The sequence below is a fragment of the Sorex araneus genome, chromosome 2, assembly GCF_027595985.1.
Source record: "Sorex araneus isolate mSorAra2 chromosome 2, mSorAra2.pri, whole genome shotgun sequence".
NCBI lineage: Eukaryota > Metazoa > Chordata > Mammalia > Eulipotyphla > Soricidae > Sorex > Sorex araneus.
In genome coordinates this window covers 274,883,864-274,900,893 of record NC_073303.1, presented here as the reverse complement: position 1 = coordinate 274,900,893, position 17,030 = coordinate 274,883,864, and the positions used below count along the sequence as shown (strand labels likewise).

The 17,030-nt window shown below is 50.2% G+C and overlaps 2 protein-coding genes across 9 annotated transcripts in view; one reads left to right on the top strand and one right to left on the bottom strand.

Annotated features, from left to right (window-relative positions):
• ATP1B3 (ATPase Na+/K+ transporting subunit beta 3) overlaps nt 1-12,502 on the top strand; it is a 30,559-nt gene extending 18,057 nt beyond the window's left edge. The window contains exons 3-7 of the mRNA XM_055125714.1: nt 6-113; nt 2,497-2,687; nt 7,153-7,209; nt 10,257-10,343; nt 11,861-12,502. Of these exons, the coding sequence (XP_054981689.1) occupies nt 6-113; nt 2,497-2,687; nt 7,153-7,209; nt 10,257-10,343; nt 11,861-12,040 (623 nt within the window). The 3' untranslated portion in view covers nt 12,041-12,502. The remainder of the gene's footprint in view (nt 1-5; nt 114-2,496; nt 2,688-7,152; nt 7,210-10,256; nt 10,344-11,860) is intronic.
• Nucleotides 12,503-15,981: 3,479 nt separating this feature from the next.
• The window catches only part of TFDP2 (transcription factor Dp-2), a 138,575-nt gene continuing 137,526 nt past the window's right edge, over nt 15,982-17,030 (bottom strand). For all 8 annotated transcript variants that reach the window (XM_055125710.1, XM_055125708.1, XM_055125709.1 and 5 more), the window contains 2 exons: nt 16,338-16,443; nt 15,982-16,189 (listed from right to left, as the gene is read on the bottom strand). In XM_055125710.1, coding sequence (XP_054981685.1) covers nt 16,006-16,189; nt 16,338-16,443 — 290 coding nt within the window. In that variant the 3' untranslated portion in view covers nt 15,982-16,005. The remainder of the gene's footprint in view (nt 16,190-16,337; nt 16,444-17,030) is intronic.

Sequence of the window (17,030 nt, the reverse complement as noted above, 5' to 3'; positions counted from 1 at the left end):
TTCAGGGGTTTCGATATTCCCGAGGTCACCGACTCCGCTGGAATATACATTCAATGCGAGCAATCGAGAGACCTACAAAGGGTTGATTGATGACATCATAAACGGTCTTAAACGTAAGGACATTTCTCTATATGGAGTCAGTAAAAGGAAGACCTTTACTGGTACAGTACAGTAATGAGTACCAAATGATGAAGGTTTTGGTGGTTTTGGGGGGCTATACCCAATGGTGCCCAGGCCTTGCTCCTGGCTCTGCATGAGGGACCAGACTCAGTAAGCCATGTGCAAGGCACGAGCCCTAATGGCTCCAGGCTTGGATCTCCACCCTCCTCCCTCCACGCCCCCCCCAACCCCCAAATTACTTTCAGAAGTGTCATGTCTGTCATTCTTCAGTGTGGACAAGTGGGGGTGGACAGTTAACTGACAATTTGAAGTAGATTTTATGTTTTTCACCAGAGCTGGTGACCCAGCCTGGGCCTTCTACACGGTGAGTTTGTGCTTTTGGGCTTTTCCCTCCGGAGAAGCCCGAGTTCTCTTACACATATATTTACCCTCTTCCTCCCTGCCTCACATTTTTCTGAAGTAAAGGTCTTGCTTCACTTTAAAACAAAGGTTTTCTTTTTTTTTTTCCCCAGGTGTTTTTGTGTTGAGCCAGGGTGAAACACCACTTGCAAGCCTGTAGTGAAAGTAGTCGTTCCGGGCTCTCAGCAGCCTGCCTCAGGCCTGAGAGGGGCTTTGGGCAGTGGCTGCGGGGTTGGACATGGGTCTCAGAGAACTTGGAGGGACATCAGTACACAGGGACACCTCAGGAAGGATCTGAGGGATGAGGAACTCACCTTGGAAATGCTCCAGGTGTCTAGGCGAGCTATTGGGAGAGTTGAGGAAACACAGAGGAAGCCAGAATTGGGGCACGAGACTGAGGCCCCAGGGCTTGGGGGCCAAGTGCTGCCTTTCCTGAGGCCCGTGTCAGCTCATTCATTCCCAAGGTTGTCTGCGGGTTTTGGTTTGCTTGGTTTAGGATAGCAGGCCTCACCCGATGATGTTCAGGGATCACTGCTGGGGATATGTGAAATAAGTACCTAAACTCCAATAGTGAGTCTCCAGCCCTCAGACTCAAAAGATCATGGCCTTTGGGCTCTTCTGAGACTAGCTGAGAGGCGGGGGCAAAGAGATCAGCGCAGGAGAAGAGGGCTGTGGTGGCCTTTAAGGTGGTGGGCAGCAGTGGAGGCTGGGGACAACTGTCTGAGGCCAGTACCTTTTCAGGGGCATTTCCCTTCTGCATCCCTAAATGGCAGCTTTTCTGCTGAGTGCCCCTTTTTTTTTTTCAGGGCCACACCCAGCTGTGTCATGGGCTACTCTAGGTTTTGTGCTTGGTCTCTTCTGACAGTGCTCGGGGAGAGAGGAGACAGTAACACATGCATGACCCCTTGGGCTGTCTCCAGACTGCTATCCAACCTGCTCTGTACAGACATTTCTGCTAAAATATATGTATTTTTTTAAATTACACAATTTTTATTTGGAGGTTTTGAGGAGGGAGAGAAAGTGGAGAGTATCGTGCTCAAGAGAGAACCTGGGCTTCTCCAAGGGCAAAGAGAGCCTCTACAAACAACTTAGCATTAGACATGAAAGCATGAAAGTACACATCTCAAGAGGGGAGATGTGGGCGAATCACATGTGCTATTATGTGGGTATAAGTAGCACATGGGCTCGGGCAGCATATGCGCCTCTGCTAAAACATCTTGAGCTGAATATTAACACACGTTTCCCCCTTAATTGCCTCTGTTTATTTGTCCACTTAGCATCAAAGAGCGTGTCGCCAGGATTGCCACCCTTCTCTCACTCAGCTCAGAACTGTAGTGGCTAGGCCTTTTTATGTCCCCTTTGGGTCAGGAGCATTGCAGGCTTTCTGATAATGTTGTGACCCTGGTGGTGGGGGCTGGCCTGGCCATGCGGGAGACTGCCAGTGTCCAGCTTATATCATTGTTGCACTGTAAACTCGGGACCAGAGGGTGGTTAAAAACAAGCAGACCTGGGGCCTGAGCAAGAGTACAATAGGCAGGGAGGGCACCTGCCTTGCTTGTGTCCAACTTGGTTCTAATCCCTGGCACCCGAAATGGCCTCCTAAGCCCTTGCATGATCTCTGAGTGCAGCTGGGTGTGGACCCAAAACCAAAAAAAAAAGCTTAACTTTTTCCCTTAAGCTATCTAGTGATTAGTTAAAGTTTGGACTTAATTTTTTTGTTTGTTTTTGGCCCACCCCTGATGATGCTCAGGGGTTACTCTTGGCTCTGCACTCAGAATCACTCTTGGTAGTGCTGGGGGACCACATGGGTTGCCAGGGTGGAACTTGGATCAGCTGTGTGCAAGGCCAGCGCCCTACCTGCTTGCTCTACTATCGTTGCAGCCCCAGTTTGTACTTTAAAGTACCAGTGTGAAGGTTACTTCCTTGTCATGTTGAAGATCTTTTGTGGGCTGATCTCTGCTTGTGTTTCCCTTCTAGCATACTCAGATGAAGCGCAGATGAATCTCTCCGCATGTCACGGACAAAACTCATTTTTTGAACAGACGGGGCCAACTTACATGGCATGCCAGTTTCCTCTCAGTCTGCTGGATTCCTGCGGTTCCGAAGGTGTTCATAGTGACTTTGGCTACTCGAAAGGAAAGCCATGCTTTTATTTGAAAATGAACAGAGTATGTACATATTTTGTTGCTCTTTCTCCCCCTCCCACCTGTGTCATCTGCCCAGCTGTCAACTGTCAGAGGTGTTATCACATAGCAGTGGTAGACCTTTGGGAAGTCACTTTGGTGAAAAAGACTACGAGGCACACTTCATATAAATCAGACATGGGTCACAGTGTACAGCAGCTCGAGCTTTTCCTTTTTTTCCCCCTTTTTTTTTAAATGTGTGGTTTCTACCCTGTCATCAGTGGGCTTGTTTGTTTTTGGAGGAGAGGTTGGGCCACACCTGGCAGTGCTGGAGTGTACTCCCGGCTCTGCGCAGGGGACCACCACATGGTGCCAGGCAGGTGCCTTAAACCGCTGGCACTGTGATCCTGTGACTTGAGCTTTGAATGCAGTGTTGTAATTTAAAGTTCCATAAAAAAATTATGAAATTTGATGCATTTAACCTTTTCTGGTTATAGAGTTTGAAGGCTAGGATTTATAGTACATGTGTATATATAATGGTAGGAAAATACAGCATCACATTATTGACAAACGAGTGTGTGTATAATAGTAGGAACAGAGCCTCGCAGTATAAAGACTTGGTTGTAGTTGGCGGTCCAAAGGGCAGCATTTGCCTAAGTTATGTGAGAGAGATTCCAGGATTGTGTCTATTTGCTAATGTAGAGCTAAGAGCAAATTTAAGCAGCTGCTCTTTTGTGTAAATTACAAGGACTCAGAGTCATTCTGTTATAAGAGATATTTTCCTTAAAATGTAAATTGCTCATCTTAGAGAAAAGGAGTTTCTCTTTAACTGCATCGCTCAAATCAGCCATTGATAACCACTCTGCTAATAAATACAACACTTGGGGCTTCTGAGATTGGCATAGCCAAATCCCTCCTACAGGGACGGTCAGCCAGTCCCTCGAGGGCCCAGACCTACCCCTGCTGCCCCTCCTGCAGGTGCCCGGGGAGTGCTAACTGGGTTGGTTCGGCACAGCTCGGATGAAAGACCTGGGGTATGTAGCTCAGTGCAGAGAGCTAAAGCACTGCGTGTTTGAGGCCCTGGGTTCTATCCACGATTCCGCACAATTTTTTTTGAAGAAAGAATGTTGGGGCTGCCCAGAGAGAGTACAACAGGTAAGAATTCAGGTTACTAAAGCGAGTCAAGAATTTTCTAAGATGGGGGCTGGAGTGATAGCACAGCGGGTAGGGCGTTTGCCTTGCACGCGGCCGACCGGGTTCGATTCCCAGCATCCCATATGGTCCCCTGAGCACTGCCAGGGGTAGTTCCTGAGTGCAGAGCCAGGAATAACCCCTGTGCATCGCCGGGTGTGACCCCCCCCCAAAAAAAGAAGAATTTTCTAAGCTAAGTGTTCTACTTGGGCTGGAGCAGGTAGTACAACAGGTAGGGTGTTTTGTCTTTCATGTGGCCAACCTGGGTTCAATCCTTGGCATCCCACATGGTCCCCCCAAGCAAGCACCTGAGCATTGCTGGGTGTGACCCCCAAAAAAGTAAAAACAAACAAACAACCCAAACACCAAAAAAAAGTTTACTCACTTGGACAGACTGTCTTGTAGTTTAACAAGTGCCTTTCTAACACTAAGATGGCTGCAAAATGGGTTTCCAGTGTCAAGCCAGACAGGAAGTGGCACCTTCCGAGTTTATTTTCTTTCTCAATGTGTCCTCCCCTCCCACATGCAAAGCAGGTGCTTCGCCCATTAAGCCTTCTGCCTTATCTAAGCTCTGTGTTTTGTTTTATGGACCACACCCCACAGTGCTCAGGGCTAATGCCTGGTGGGCTGGGGACCCTGTGGGGTGCCAGGGATTGAACCTGGGTCAGCCATATGCAGTCAGTGCGCTACCCACTGTACAATATGGCTCTCACCTATCTGCTTTGGGTGAAGCTTGTTGGTAGTAGTGGGACTTTGCAGGCAGGAAGCGGTGTCATGCATAGTTGGGGCTCTCAGTAATGATCACAGCAGGAGATTTGGCCCAGTACAGCTGATTTCAGAGCTATGACATGGGTGCAGATGGTTGCTTACTGTTAGCAGGAAGCAAATTCTTGCCTTTTGGGGGAGGAATATATAGATTTGCCAGCATTCTTTTGTAATATATATTATATATATACATATATATATATAATCACGGTATCACTGTCATCCTGTTGTTCGTCTACTTACTCGAGTGGGCACCAGTAACATCTCTATTCCTCAGCCCTGAGATTTTAGCAGCCTCTCCTTACTTGTCTTTCCCAACAATTGGAGGCTCTTTCAGGGTCAGCGGAATGAGACCTATTGTTACTGTTTTTGGCATATCGAATATGCCACGGGTAGCTTGCCACGGGTAGCTTGCCACGCTCTGCCTGTGTGGGTGGGATACTCTCAGTAGCTTGCTGGGCTTTCCAAGAGGTAGGCATATATTGTCATCCCGTTGATCCACGATTTGCTTGAGCGGGCCCAGTAATGTCTCCATTCGTCCTAACCCTGAGATTTTAGCAGCCTCTCTTTACTTGTCCTTCCGAATGGTGCCACATTAGAGGCTCTTTCAGGGTCAGGGGAATGAGATCCATCATTGTTACTGTATTTGGCATATGAATACGCCACGGGGAGCTTGCCAGGCTCTCCTGTGTGGGCAGTAAAGTCTTGGTAGCTTGCCAGGTTCTCCAAGAGGGAGAACTAGGCTATCAGATGTCGTGTGGCTGCATTGCAGCTGTGCATTTCTGGTGGCTTGGTTTTATAGTCTGGATGCTGGTTGTTGATGGGATTACACGGCGCCAGGGGCCAATTTCTGGGTGTGACTGCCTAGCTACTGGAAAATGGGAAATTTGGGTGGAAGAGGCCCAGTCCCGATCTGAGCAGCCTTGGAGATCTCGGATCCGGTCCCGTACACCTGGGTTCCTCTGCCGGTTCCTTCATGTATGAGGCTCGTCCGAACGTGTGGAGAGTGGCCTTTATATATATTATATCACTGTCACTGTCACCCCATTGCTCATTGATTTGCTCGAGTGGGCACCAGCAACATCTCCATTGTGAGACTTGTTACTGTTTCTGGCATATCAGATACGCCACAGGGAGCTTGCCAGGCTCTCCGAGAGGGGTGGAGGAATCGAACCCGGGTCTGCCGCGTGCAAGGCAAACACCTTACCCGCTGTGCTATCGCTCCAGCCCATATGTGTGTGTGTGTGTGTGTGTGTGTAATATAGTATATATATAATAAACAATATTTAATAAAATACATTATAAATATATATAATATAAGTCTGTGTGTGTGAAGCAAGAAAGTTTTGTTTTTTGTGGTTTTTTTTTTTCTTTTCTTTTTGAATCACACCCCAAGATGTACAGGGCTTACTCCTGGCTCTGCACTCAGGAATTAACTCCTGGTGGGGCTCAGTGTTGGTATCCAGGTTGACAAGGCAGGCGTCCTCTCCATTGTACTATCTCTCTGGGTCCTCTCATGTAAAATATTTATGAGCTCCAATCCTCCCCCTCACAAAAGAGATGAGTTTATATCTAGCACACAGGAGATGTAGTCACCTCATTCCACAGATGTGAGTGTACCTCGAGGCTTTTTGGGGTTCTTCCCAGTGCCTGTGTCTGCCGAGCTTGGCAGGATATGGGAGACAAGGGGCTTGTTGGTGATTGCCACCTATTGACAGTTAAGAGCAGTTGCTTAACTAGAATTCTGCAGTTCTCATCTTCTTTACATAAATAATGAAGTTAGACATTACTAAGGGCCTGAACGGTAGGACAACAGGTAGGAAGCTTGCTTTGCTTGGGGGTGATCCAGATTTAATTCCCAGAGCCAGGGGGGAATTCCTGAGCATAGCCTGAGCATAGCCAGGTGTGTTCCTGAAACCCCCCCAAAGAAACATTTCTATTTCCCTTTTTTGGGACAGGGAGTTGGTGGTGCTTATGGTGGTGCTCAGGGGTTACTCCTGGCTATACATTCAAGAATCAATCCTGGCGGGTTTAGGGGACCATATGGGATGCTGGGATAGAGTCTGGGTCGGCCTTGTGCAAGGCAAACAGCCTACTTGCTGTACCATTGCTCCAGTCCCTTTTTTCGGTTTAATAGCAAAATGTAATGCTATATTTTGGTCATTTCTTTTGTAACCGCCCCAGTACAGAAATGAGGTAGCTAAAGCATAGTGGTAGGGGCTGGCACTATAGCACAGTGGATAGGGCGTTTGCCTTGCACATGGCTGGCCTGGGTTCGATCCCCAGAATCTCATGGTACCCCGAGCACCTCCAGGAGTAATTCCTGAGTGCAGAGCCAAGAGTAACACCTGGCATCGCTGGGTGTGATCCAAAATAGCCAAAAGAAAAAAAAAGGCATAGTGGTAAGTAGGATTATTGAAAAGTCCATTCTAGCCTATAAAAATTAAGGGCCAATGTAAAGATTATTTCCAGGTAATATGAAGTACTGTTGTTTACATTTGTGATGTTTTAATGTACATACACACATGTACTTACTTTTTTTTTTTTACTTCAGATAATCGGATTAAAGCCTGAAGGAAGACCAAAGATACACTGTTCAGTAAAAGATAAGGTCAGTATTAATAAAACAGCTGTTTTATATGTCTGAAACATTTGGATCCTGTGAGTTTTAGTTATCTTTTCTTGTCACATTTTTAGTCATCTCTGGCTGTATTTTTTGAAAAAATTCTACCAATTTTGGAGGTAGGGAGCCTTTCGTTTTAAAATTATCTCTTTTTTAAATTATTCTAAACTTTATCCATATGTATTTGATTTCAGTCTTTACATTTACATATAGCTTATTTCATAAATTTTCCTGTTTTTTCCTTGCATAAAAAGTGGGGTTGGCCTTATTGATGGTATCTTAAATACTGTTAATAAGGAAGATTTAAAAAGAAAATAGTACATAAATTGTATCTGTCACCCGCTTGCCCCCACCCTTCCCTTTCTGGTTCTTAGTTTTGGGCCACACCCAGTGATGATCAGGGATCACTCCTGACAGGGCTCTGGGGACCAGGTGTGTAGTGGGATGGAACCTAGCAAGTGCCCTAACCAGTCCCTCCCGCCCATTGCCTGCTTTGGAGATTTTGAGACTGGTGCTGCTTTACGTCATGCAGAGCATTGTTCTCTCCTTACCCCATATGTGGTGCAGTGACCCCTAACCTCCTTTGTTTTCTTTCCATGCTGCAAGTGTACCTTCACACAAGCGTGTAAATGAGGGTAAGCTTTCTGAGAGAAAACTCTTGGATTTTACCATTGTATGAAACATTCACATTTCAGCTCCAGTTTACATAGATGTCTCTGACTTCAAATGTTTTGTTGAAATCCCAAGTGGTGTGAGGAAAATGTGCAGTGTCTTCTTGCCCTGAGTTCGGATTCTGACTGAGCAGAAAGTGCTGCCTTAGGGCTTCTGAGTTGAGACCTGAGTCACGATTCCTGGAGGCTGGTCAGGATCCCTAGAAGGATTGGGTGGGTTCTAGGTGCTGGCTGTAGGCTGGGGAGAAGCCCCCAATTTGCACTTGGCTGTGAGAAGTTTCCAGGTCATGTTTCTGTTGCTTGTGTGAGGCCCAGTGACTTTGCACAGCCGCATTAATTTCTCACCGGGGTAGAATAAAGAGCCGAGCAGGGTATGCCCGTGTGACCAGCTGTCTTTATTTCCTCTCCTGTGTCGTTATCAACCAGGAAACCTAAATCAAAAACCAGCATGTCTACAGAACAGTCATGGCTTTTTGTCAGGGCTTACTTCTGACTCTGCACTCACGAATTACTCCAGGCAGTGCGCGGGGGACCATATGGTGCCAGGGATGAAACCCAGGTGGGCCGCAGACAAGACCAACACCCTTGCCTTGTGCTGTCGCTCCTGCTGGAGCGCAGTTGTTCTAATAGGCACATCTTTCTGGGAGTCTGAACTTGTGGACAGGAGACATTGTCACCTTTACATTACCTTTTGCTTTTTGGGCCACAGTCGGCTGTGCTCAGAGCTTACACCTGTCTCTGCACTCGGGGATCACTTCCTGGCAGTGCTCTGAGGACTGTACGAGATGGGGCTCAAACCCACGTCAGCTGCTTGCAAGGCAGGTGCCCTACCAGCTGTCCTAGTGCTTCGGCCTCCTTAGTATGACTCCTTACAGTCCTTATGGTCCTCCCAAATGAAAGTTTCTGAGGTGAGGATGCTGGGTGCGGCCAGACGGAATGTCAGTTTTATATTGGTAAACCTGGCGGCAGGAGGGCCAGGTACCTAGGTGGACTTGGATTAGATATGTCTGTGGGAGCCAGATAAGGAGAAGGGAAGTTTTTAAACTCCCTCTCCAAAATTTTTTTTTTTTTTCAGCTTTTTGGGTCACCCTGCAGTGCTCAGGGTTTATTCCTGGCTCTGAACTCCGAAATTACTAGTGGCAGTGCTCGGAGGACCATATGGGGTGCCGGGGTTGAACTCAGGTCGGCCACCTACAAGGCCAGTGCCCTTCCTGCTATTCTGTCACTCCAGCCCTCTTTAGCCAGACAGTTTTATGGCTCTGGTTGGAAGGATTATGGTTGGAAGGATTCTCCCCTCTTGTGTATCGTGCATCTTGTGCTTCTAGAATAATTTGGGGGAAATATTAATGAAAAACATCCTTGTCCCATGGCTGCCATTTTTTTGAGATTCTTTGATTTTTTTTTTTGTCTTTTGGTGGGTGGGGGGGCACACTCAGTGGTGTTCAGGGCTTACTCCCGGGTCTGTGGTCAGGAATAACTCCTGGTGGGGGTTGGGGAATGCTGGAGATCGAACCCAGGCAGGCCGTGTGCAAGCAAGCGCTCTTCCTGATGTTCTAGCACTCTGGCCCTGATTCTTTGATATTGGGGGGGCAACATCTGAAGGTGCTCTTAGAGGCTATTACTCTCTGCTCCCCTTGGCACTCTGGGAGGAACCTGGGTTTTGGCCATGAGCCGTCTCGCTGGCTCTGAAGATAAATTATGTATAAAGAGTATGAAATAATTAAACAGGTGAGGGTTTTGTTGTGTTTACACAGTTAATGGGATTTTTGTTTTCAGATAGACCACACACGTTAGACTTCAAAAATGTGTTTGTTAAATTTTTTGTGGGGTGGCCACATATGGTGGTGCTCAGTGCTTTTAACTCCTGATTCTGCTCAGGGGTCACTCCTGACAGTGTTGGCTGAATGCAAGGCACCCCACATTTAGGACATCTGTGTTTCTGTGGGTTAAGAATCAAAGAAGACTCTTTTTCCAGTTGGAACCCCCCTTTCCCAGGAAATTCCAGAAACAACCAACATAAAGGGAAAGAGGAAATTAGGCCTATTTGGAATGTATTGGACAAGCTTTATAGATTACTTATTAGGAATACTGTACACAATCTAGCGATAATACAGATGAATGAGATTATAAATACTGATAACATTTGCATCTACCTTTTTATTTCAGTGCCTTCATTGGGCATTGAACTATTAGTATTAGATTTTATCACTTTGGGGGGCACACCCAACGGTATTCAAACTTTTGGGGGTTCTTTATTTCTCCCAATATAAGTTCTTTTCTTTGTGGTCCCCTTGGCGATGCATTTTATGTTGTGTTTTGTGACTGAAAGATAATCTTTTGTTTTTCTTTTTTGCACAACTTTAGTACGTGAATGAGGCAGAAGCACTGAGTTTTCCTGACCAAGGAAAAATAGATATAAAATATTTCCCATATTATGGGAAAAAACGGCAAGTAAGTAGAAGTTCATTTATTGTGAGTTTTTTTGGGGGAATTGGCTCTTTGGGGTGGGGGGGTTGTTGGGCCACACCTGGCAATGCCCAGGGGACCTTGTGGTATGCCAGAAATCATATGTAGGGCATAGTGGGCTGCTTTACCCTCTCACCCCCCACCCCCGTTTTCTGTATCTTGACCCACATTAGTTTAGTGCCTTAGTTTTCAAGTCTCATTTGCCTGGGAGTCCTGAACGGCCTTTCCCGGCCTTTCCCGTGTCATTTGTGCGTCACTTCTCTGAGAAGGGCCACCCCATGGCCAACGCAGCTTCGTACAGCTCCAGCCAGCCTGTGTTCAGGATTACTCCTGGCAGCGCTTAGGAGTCAAACCCAGGTTGGCAGCATGCAAGGTTCCTCCTTGGTCACGAAGGGAGAAGTGTTCTGGCCCAGGATCTCACATCTTAATTTTTAAATTTTTTTTTTGGGGGGGGCAGGGAGCAAATCTGGTGGTGCTCAGGGATCACTCCTGGCCGAGTTCACGTTACCTATCGCTGCGTGGGCAATGTGCAAGGCAAGCATCATGGCCGATGCATTGTCCCTCCAGCCCATGTCTTGCTTCTTCGGTGAGCTGGACTCTGTCTTGATGTGAGGCCATATGTGGCATGCTCAGGGGACTGTTCTGACCATTGTTTGGATCCCAGGGTCCCTCCCCCACTCAGCATGCATTTTAGCCTTTCTACTCATCTCCCCAGCATTCAGCCACTTTTCTTTTTTCTTTGGGTTTTTGGGTCACACCCGGTGATGCTTAGGGCTTACTCCTGGTTCTGCACTCAGGAATTACTCCTGGCGGTCCTCGGGGACTACTTGGGATGCTGGAGATCGAACCTGCGTTGGCCCGACGCAAGGCAAACGCCCTCCCTCCCTGCTGTACTATCGCTTCGGCACCTCATCGTCTTTTGTTTTTTGGGGCCACACCTGGTGGTGCTCTGTGCTTCCTCCTGGCAGGCTGGGGAGGAGTACCACGTGGGGTGCTGGGCAAGGGGACCACCAGGCTGGCCTTGGGCAAGGCAAGCACTCGACCCACTGTACATATAATTGCTTGGGCATTTTCTGCTTTGGGGGACACACACCAGTGCTGGGTCCTGCCTTGCACCTCAGTTCTTGCAATTTGTCCCAGTTCTGCTATCTCCGTGCACGTCACACAGGTAACTCCAGGTGCAGCTTGTACCGTGTTGCCCTAGCGTTTGCTCCTCAGAGTGAGAAATTCCACCTGGAACTACTGTGATGGAAAAACGGCTGTGAGAGTATTTGCCCCGAATCCCACAGCATCCTTCGGTCAGGACAAAAATGGTCTAAGAACACAGTCTGTGCACAGTGGAACCATCACAAAAGTTTATTATAAAATAGTTCTCTAAGTTATATAAGGTAGAAGTTTAAAAAGATTTTTTAATGGAAGAAACCGATTCCTGATAAAAATGTAGATGAAGCATTTCATTCACGTACCGCATTTGAATTAATAGGTTTTTCCATCTTTCCCAGCCAAATTATCTGCAGCCACTGGTTGCCATCCAGCTCCGATTCAACAACTCGTACACGAGTGCTGAAGCCATAGTCGACTGCTCTATCCAGGACTCGCCCAACCTGAAGAACAATGATGAGCGCGACAAGTTTCTGGGCCGACTTTCCTTCAGAGTCCAAATGTTCGATAATAAGCGTTAGGCTCCCCACCGTGTCGGTGTGTCGTCTGTCTTCATTTCGTATCAGCTGGACCTGCCATTCTAGAATTAGGATCCCACCTTGGAGGAGGTGGGTGGTACCTGACGCTGGGGTGACCTGGTGACGAGCCTCCCGACCACAGTGTCCTCAGAGTGACCTGCCTTTGAAACAGGAGACGGTGCCTGAGAGGGGCCCAGAGCACCCGATTCTGAACCTGAAGTGGGGTTCATGTCCTGTTTCTAGGTGGTTTAATTGCCAAGTGTCTAAAGCTTCATGTGCTGTGCTCTGTAAATATTTTCTAGATTAACTGGTTAACTATTGTATTTTGATGCCAGCAAGGTCTGAGGGATTTAAGAGGTTACCCAGCCAACATCAAATGACTAGAACTCCAAGAAAAGTGGATGGAGAAGGTCTGTTTCTGTATATGAAGCGGAAAAACGAAAATAAAAGTGGATTTGAACGATGGTCCTGGGTTCTGTTTTGGGGCCACACCTCGCAGCACTCCAAGGGCTCTTCCAGGCTCAGCTCTGGAGTGAGTGGGACAGGCTGTGGGACCCTAGGTGGCGCCTCGTGGTAAAGAGAGAGAATGCCTGAACCCCCATGTGATCCTCTGCCCGAGTCTTGGTCAGAGCCAATGGCAGGCAGGAGGGTCAGAAATGACACAGGAGAGGAGAGGGACCGCCATTGGCCTTGGCCAGCTTCCTTGTGGCCCAGGTTCCATCTGGAGAGCGTTCCCTCTCCGAGCCCGAGCCCCTAGCCCCTAACTCAAGGATTTCTGCTGAGTTGGGAGAAGGACCCTCAAACCCAAGTCCTGGGATGGGAGGACACAGTCCCGAGCCCCAAGGCTCTGGGGAGCATGTTCGTTCCTGAGCTCTTGGGGGCTCACCCCAGCCGGGACGTGCTGTGACGCGCTCATGGAGAGGTGGAGGGGGGCACTGCAGAGCGTTCGGGTCATTTGGGCACAGGTGCACGTGTTTTAGCCACACCTGGGGGGCGTTCCAGGGCTGACTGACAGCTGGTCACAAGTGTAAGTAGAGTATTGGTGATCTGGGGTGGCACGCAGGCGACTGAACCTTGGGATCATATGTGCCAGGCTTACGCATTCACTGCACCCGCTTCACCCCGTGAGGTGGTGATCTTTTGAGCTTTACCCTGACTCCTGGCTCTACACACAGCATACACAGCCACCAGAGGTCGAGCCTGTTCCATGGGGCTTTGTGTCCCTTCCCTAAGCACCTGGACCCCCAGGTGGGGCTGGGTGAACTTTGACTCTGTGACCCCAAGGCTTACACACCAACTGTCCGGGGTTCCACCCCTCACTTCTTTTTGTCTTTTGCCTTTGGATCACACCCAGCGATGCACAGGGGTTACTCCTGGCTCATGCACTCAGGAATTACTCTTGGCAGTGCTCGGGGGACCCTAAGGGATGCTGGGAATTGAACCCGGGTCGGACGCGTGCAAGGCAAATGCCCTACCTGCTGTCTATCGCTCCAGCCGCTCCCCCTCCCCCTTCATTTCTTTGTTTGGGCCTTTTAGGGTTTGGGTGTCCCACTGGCTGGAAGGCAATCAGCCCCATGATGATCAGCCTGAAGCCTTCCCAGGCATTGTCTCCAGGTCCGGGAACCTGTCTGCAGAGCCCAGACGATTCCGAACTCACGCCCGCAGGGCTGTGAGGGCGCTGGCCTGGGAAGATCCATCTTGGACAAGTCCTGTCCCCCTGCAATGTCGGTGCTCACGGGAGAGTCCAGCTGGGGGTGAGGCAGCACCCCAGCACTTTATAAGCTGCCGAGACCTAAGTGAGGCTGGCAGGGAAGGGGAGGGTTCTTCTTACTGGGGGATGGGTATCCAGAGGCACCTGGGACCCTTCTCAGCACCTCTCTGCCAACCAGCTTGGCTGTTCACCTCTAGGGCTGAGGATGCAGAAGCTGCTCCACTAACTCTTAGGACCATAGAGGGCCTCAGGGGGCCACCAGCATGCCAGCCATGTTCCACGAGCTGTTGATCCCTGATGTCTCTGCCTTCAAAGAAGGTCCTTGGGGGCTTGTCTAGATTTTGCTCTTTTTGCGGAGTGGGAGATGAGGAAAAGGGCTTGGGCCACACCTGGAGGTGCTGGGGAAACCATATGCAGTGCCTGGCTTCTGACGGGTTGGTCTAGCCCTGTTTTTTCCCAGAAGCCCTAGGAACTACCTGTCGTTGGCTGGAATGGCCACCCTGCTGGCACTGGGCGTTTCCTCCAGCGCCCTGTCCACAGCAGCCTGGACAAAGCGCTTTGCTGGCACTCAGCTGGGAGAGCCAGTGGCCACTCATACCGCAGGTGCTGCTAGCTACAGCCCAGGGGGCGGTCAGGACGGTTTTCCTAGTCCCGACTGCCCTACTGCAAGCACCCAAAAGCTGGGGAGACAAAACTGCAGGGTGCTTGCCTTGCACACTGCTGACCCAAGTTCAATCTCGGGCGCCCCATACGGTCCCAAGTATGATTCCTGAATGTAGCACCAGGAGTAACCACCAGGAGTAACCCCTGAGCATCACCGGGTGTGGACCTGAGAGGGAAAAATGCCAATGGCAGCAGAGGAGGCAGAGGAGAGTGGGCAGTGGGCATAAGCACCCCACCAGTCATGCATGGCATCTCAGACCTTGTGGACAGCTGCACAGGCTCAAACACTCATGGCCCTCAGCCCTGCACCTTCCCAATCACCGTCATCCCGTCCAGCCCAAATGGATCCTCGTCCTGATCCTGAGTGCATGTCCCTGGCACCTGCTCAGACCCTGCATGAGGGTCAGCCCGGGGCTGGCAGAGGCCAGCCGCACAATAGCAGGGAAACCTGCAGGATTGCCTGAGGCAGATTCGGCAGGGGTGGGGTGATCGGAGGGGAGTGATGACGGGGAACCCCTCTTCCTAGGGCTGACTTGTAGGGGCACCCCAGAGACGGCCCTAATGAAAACTGACCTATGACCCCCAATCCAGGGAAGAGTCTCTTGGTGGGTCTGGCTCTCCTGTCCATTTGCAATACTGAGAACAAGCCCATTCAGTCCTGTTCTGTGGCTCAGTGAAGACGAGTGAAAGGTGACGTATAGGAAAACATGGCCATTTGCGTTCTTGGAATCAACTTTTAAGACAAAAGTAAAGACATTTGGTTCATTGTCACAAATTGCACACTGGGGGTGGGGTGGGAGAGTGTCATAACAATCACGGCAGAAACTCAGCAAGCAGCTCGGTCCTAGAAAGGTGTTTCTTGGTTTTAAAAGAGGGAGGGGGGAAGCCATACAAAATGCACAGCTTTGATCCAAACATACAAGTCCCTTTGCTGGAAAAACTCCGGGTTCATGCTGGCAAAAGGCAGTGCTGGCGAAGTATTTAATGCACAAGGAAATGCTACTCTAGTTTGGCTTCCGGAAGTTGCCCTAGGAACTCCTATGCACACCGTTGTGCTGGCTAAGGACACACTTGGGCATCACTGTCACTCCTAGATTCATTGTCAGCTCCTGTCTCGAAGCTAAGGCAGCTGAAGCGTAAAACCCTACTACAACCTCAGCAGTTCCACCTGGGCTCCTCGGGCCACTGGAACGGGCACCTTTGGCCCTGGACGGCCACCTCCCCCTGGCTAGTGCCACCCTAGGGTAAGAGACCGAGACAGGGAGTCCCAATAGGATTTAATGGCGTGATCTCAAGTTAGGGGGTGACTGGGGCTAAAGTGGCCCCTAACCTTGCCACTTAGGCATCAGCTCGGTGCAGGGGGCCAGTTCAGGGACGTGAGGCCTCTGGGTCCCCGGAGGAAAGATGCTGTGGGTGGGCAACTGGATGGCCGCCAGCACCCCCTGCCCGCGCACGGTGCCCACGGCAGCGGTGCCCCAATTTCCTGCCAACACACGCGCAGCGCCGAGGCCAGGGCGGAAGCGATCAGAGACAAGGGCTCGCACTAAGAACACACGGGAGCATCACACAGTGACACGCGGCTTTTCTCCGGCCTTTATTCTGGGGAGGACGAGTCCTCGTCGTCGTCCTCGTCGTCGTCATCATTGAAGGAACAGGGGGTCTCCCCGCGGGACTCGGAGCAGTGAGAGGCGGCGCTGCTCGACTGGTGGCTGTTGGGGGCGAGCAGCTGCCCGGTCGCTAAGGCCACTTCAGCGTCCAAGCTTAGCCCTGGGTTGACGCTGGCGGACAGAGGAGGCACAGGCGGCCGATCAATGCCCAGGAACCCGGGGCGTAGCCGGGAGGCCCCGCCCACCCGACGCCCCACCCCCAGAACCTGGGGCGTGACCAGGAGGCCCCGCCCACCCGGGGCCCCGCCCCTGGACCTACCTGGATTGGGACAGGGTGGCACCGGTGGTCAGGTCGAGGTTGGAGATGGGTTGGGTGGAGTTGAGGAGCAGTCCCTGATTTAACCACGCGGGGCCAGTGGATATATCTGCGGGGTGAGCAGAGACCTGATGCAGGCAGGGGACCGGGATGGGACGCTGGACACAGTAGCCAGGTGGCTGTGGCTTGGGAAATGTTCCGTTTTTATTTTTATTTTTTTGTTTTTGGGTCACACCCGGCGATGCACAGGGGTTACTCCTGGCTCTTCACTCAGGAATTACCCCTGGCGATGCTCAGGGGACCATAGGGGATGCTGGGATTAGAACCCGGGTTGGCAGCGTGCAAGGCAAACGCCCTACCCACTGTGCCCTATCCAGCCCCGAAATGTTCCGTTTTTAAAGCAAAATAAAATAGTGCTTGCTTTGCTTGGGGGCCACACTGGGTAGTGCTGGGGATCGAACCCAGGTCAGCCAGGTGCAAAGCCAAGCGCCCTACACGCTGAACTATCCCTCGGGCCCCTCCCCTCACATCTAAGTAAGTTTCAATATAAACTATCGTGCTTCACCAAAAACAAACCAAAAAACCCCAAAGGCAGTAGAGGGCTGTGGCAACGGAGCACTGGGCTGAGAGTAAGGATGGCACACAGGCGCCCCAGGCTGCAAGGTCCCCCTGCAGAGCTGGGCACAGCCCGTGGGC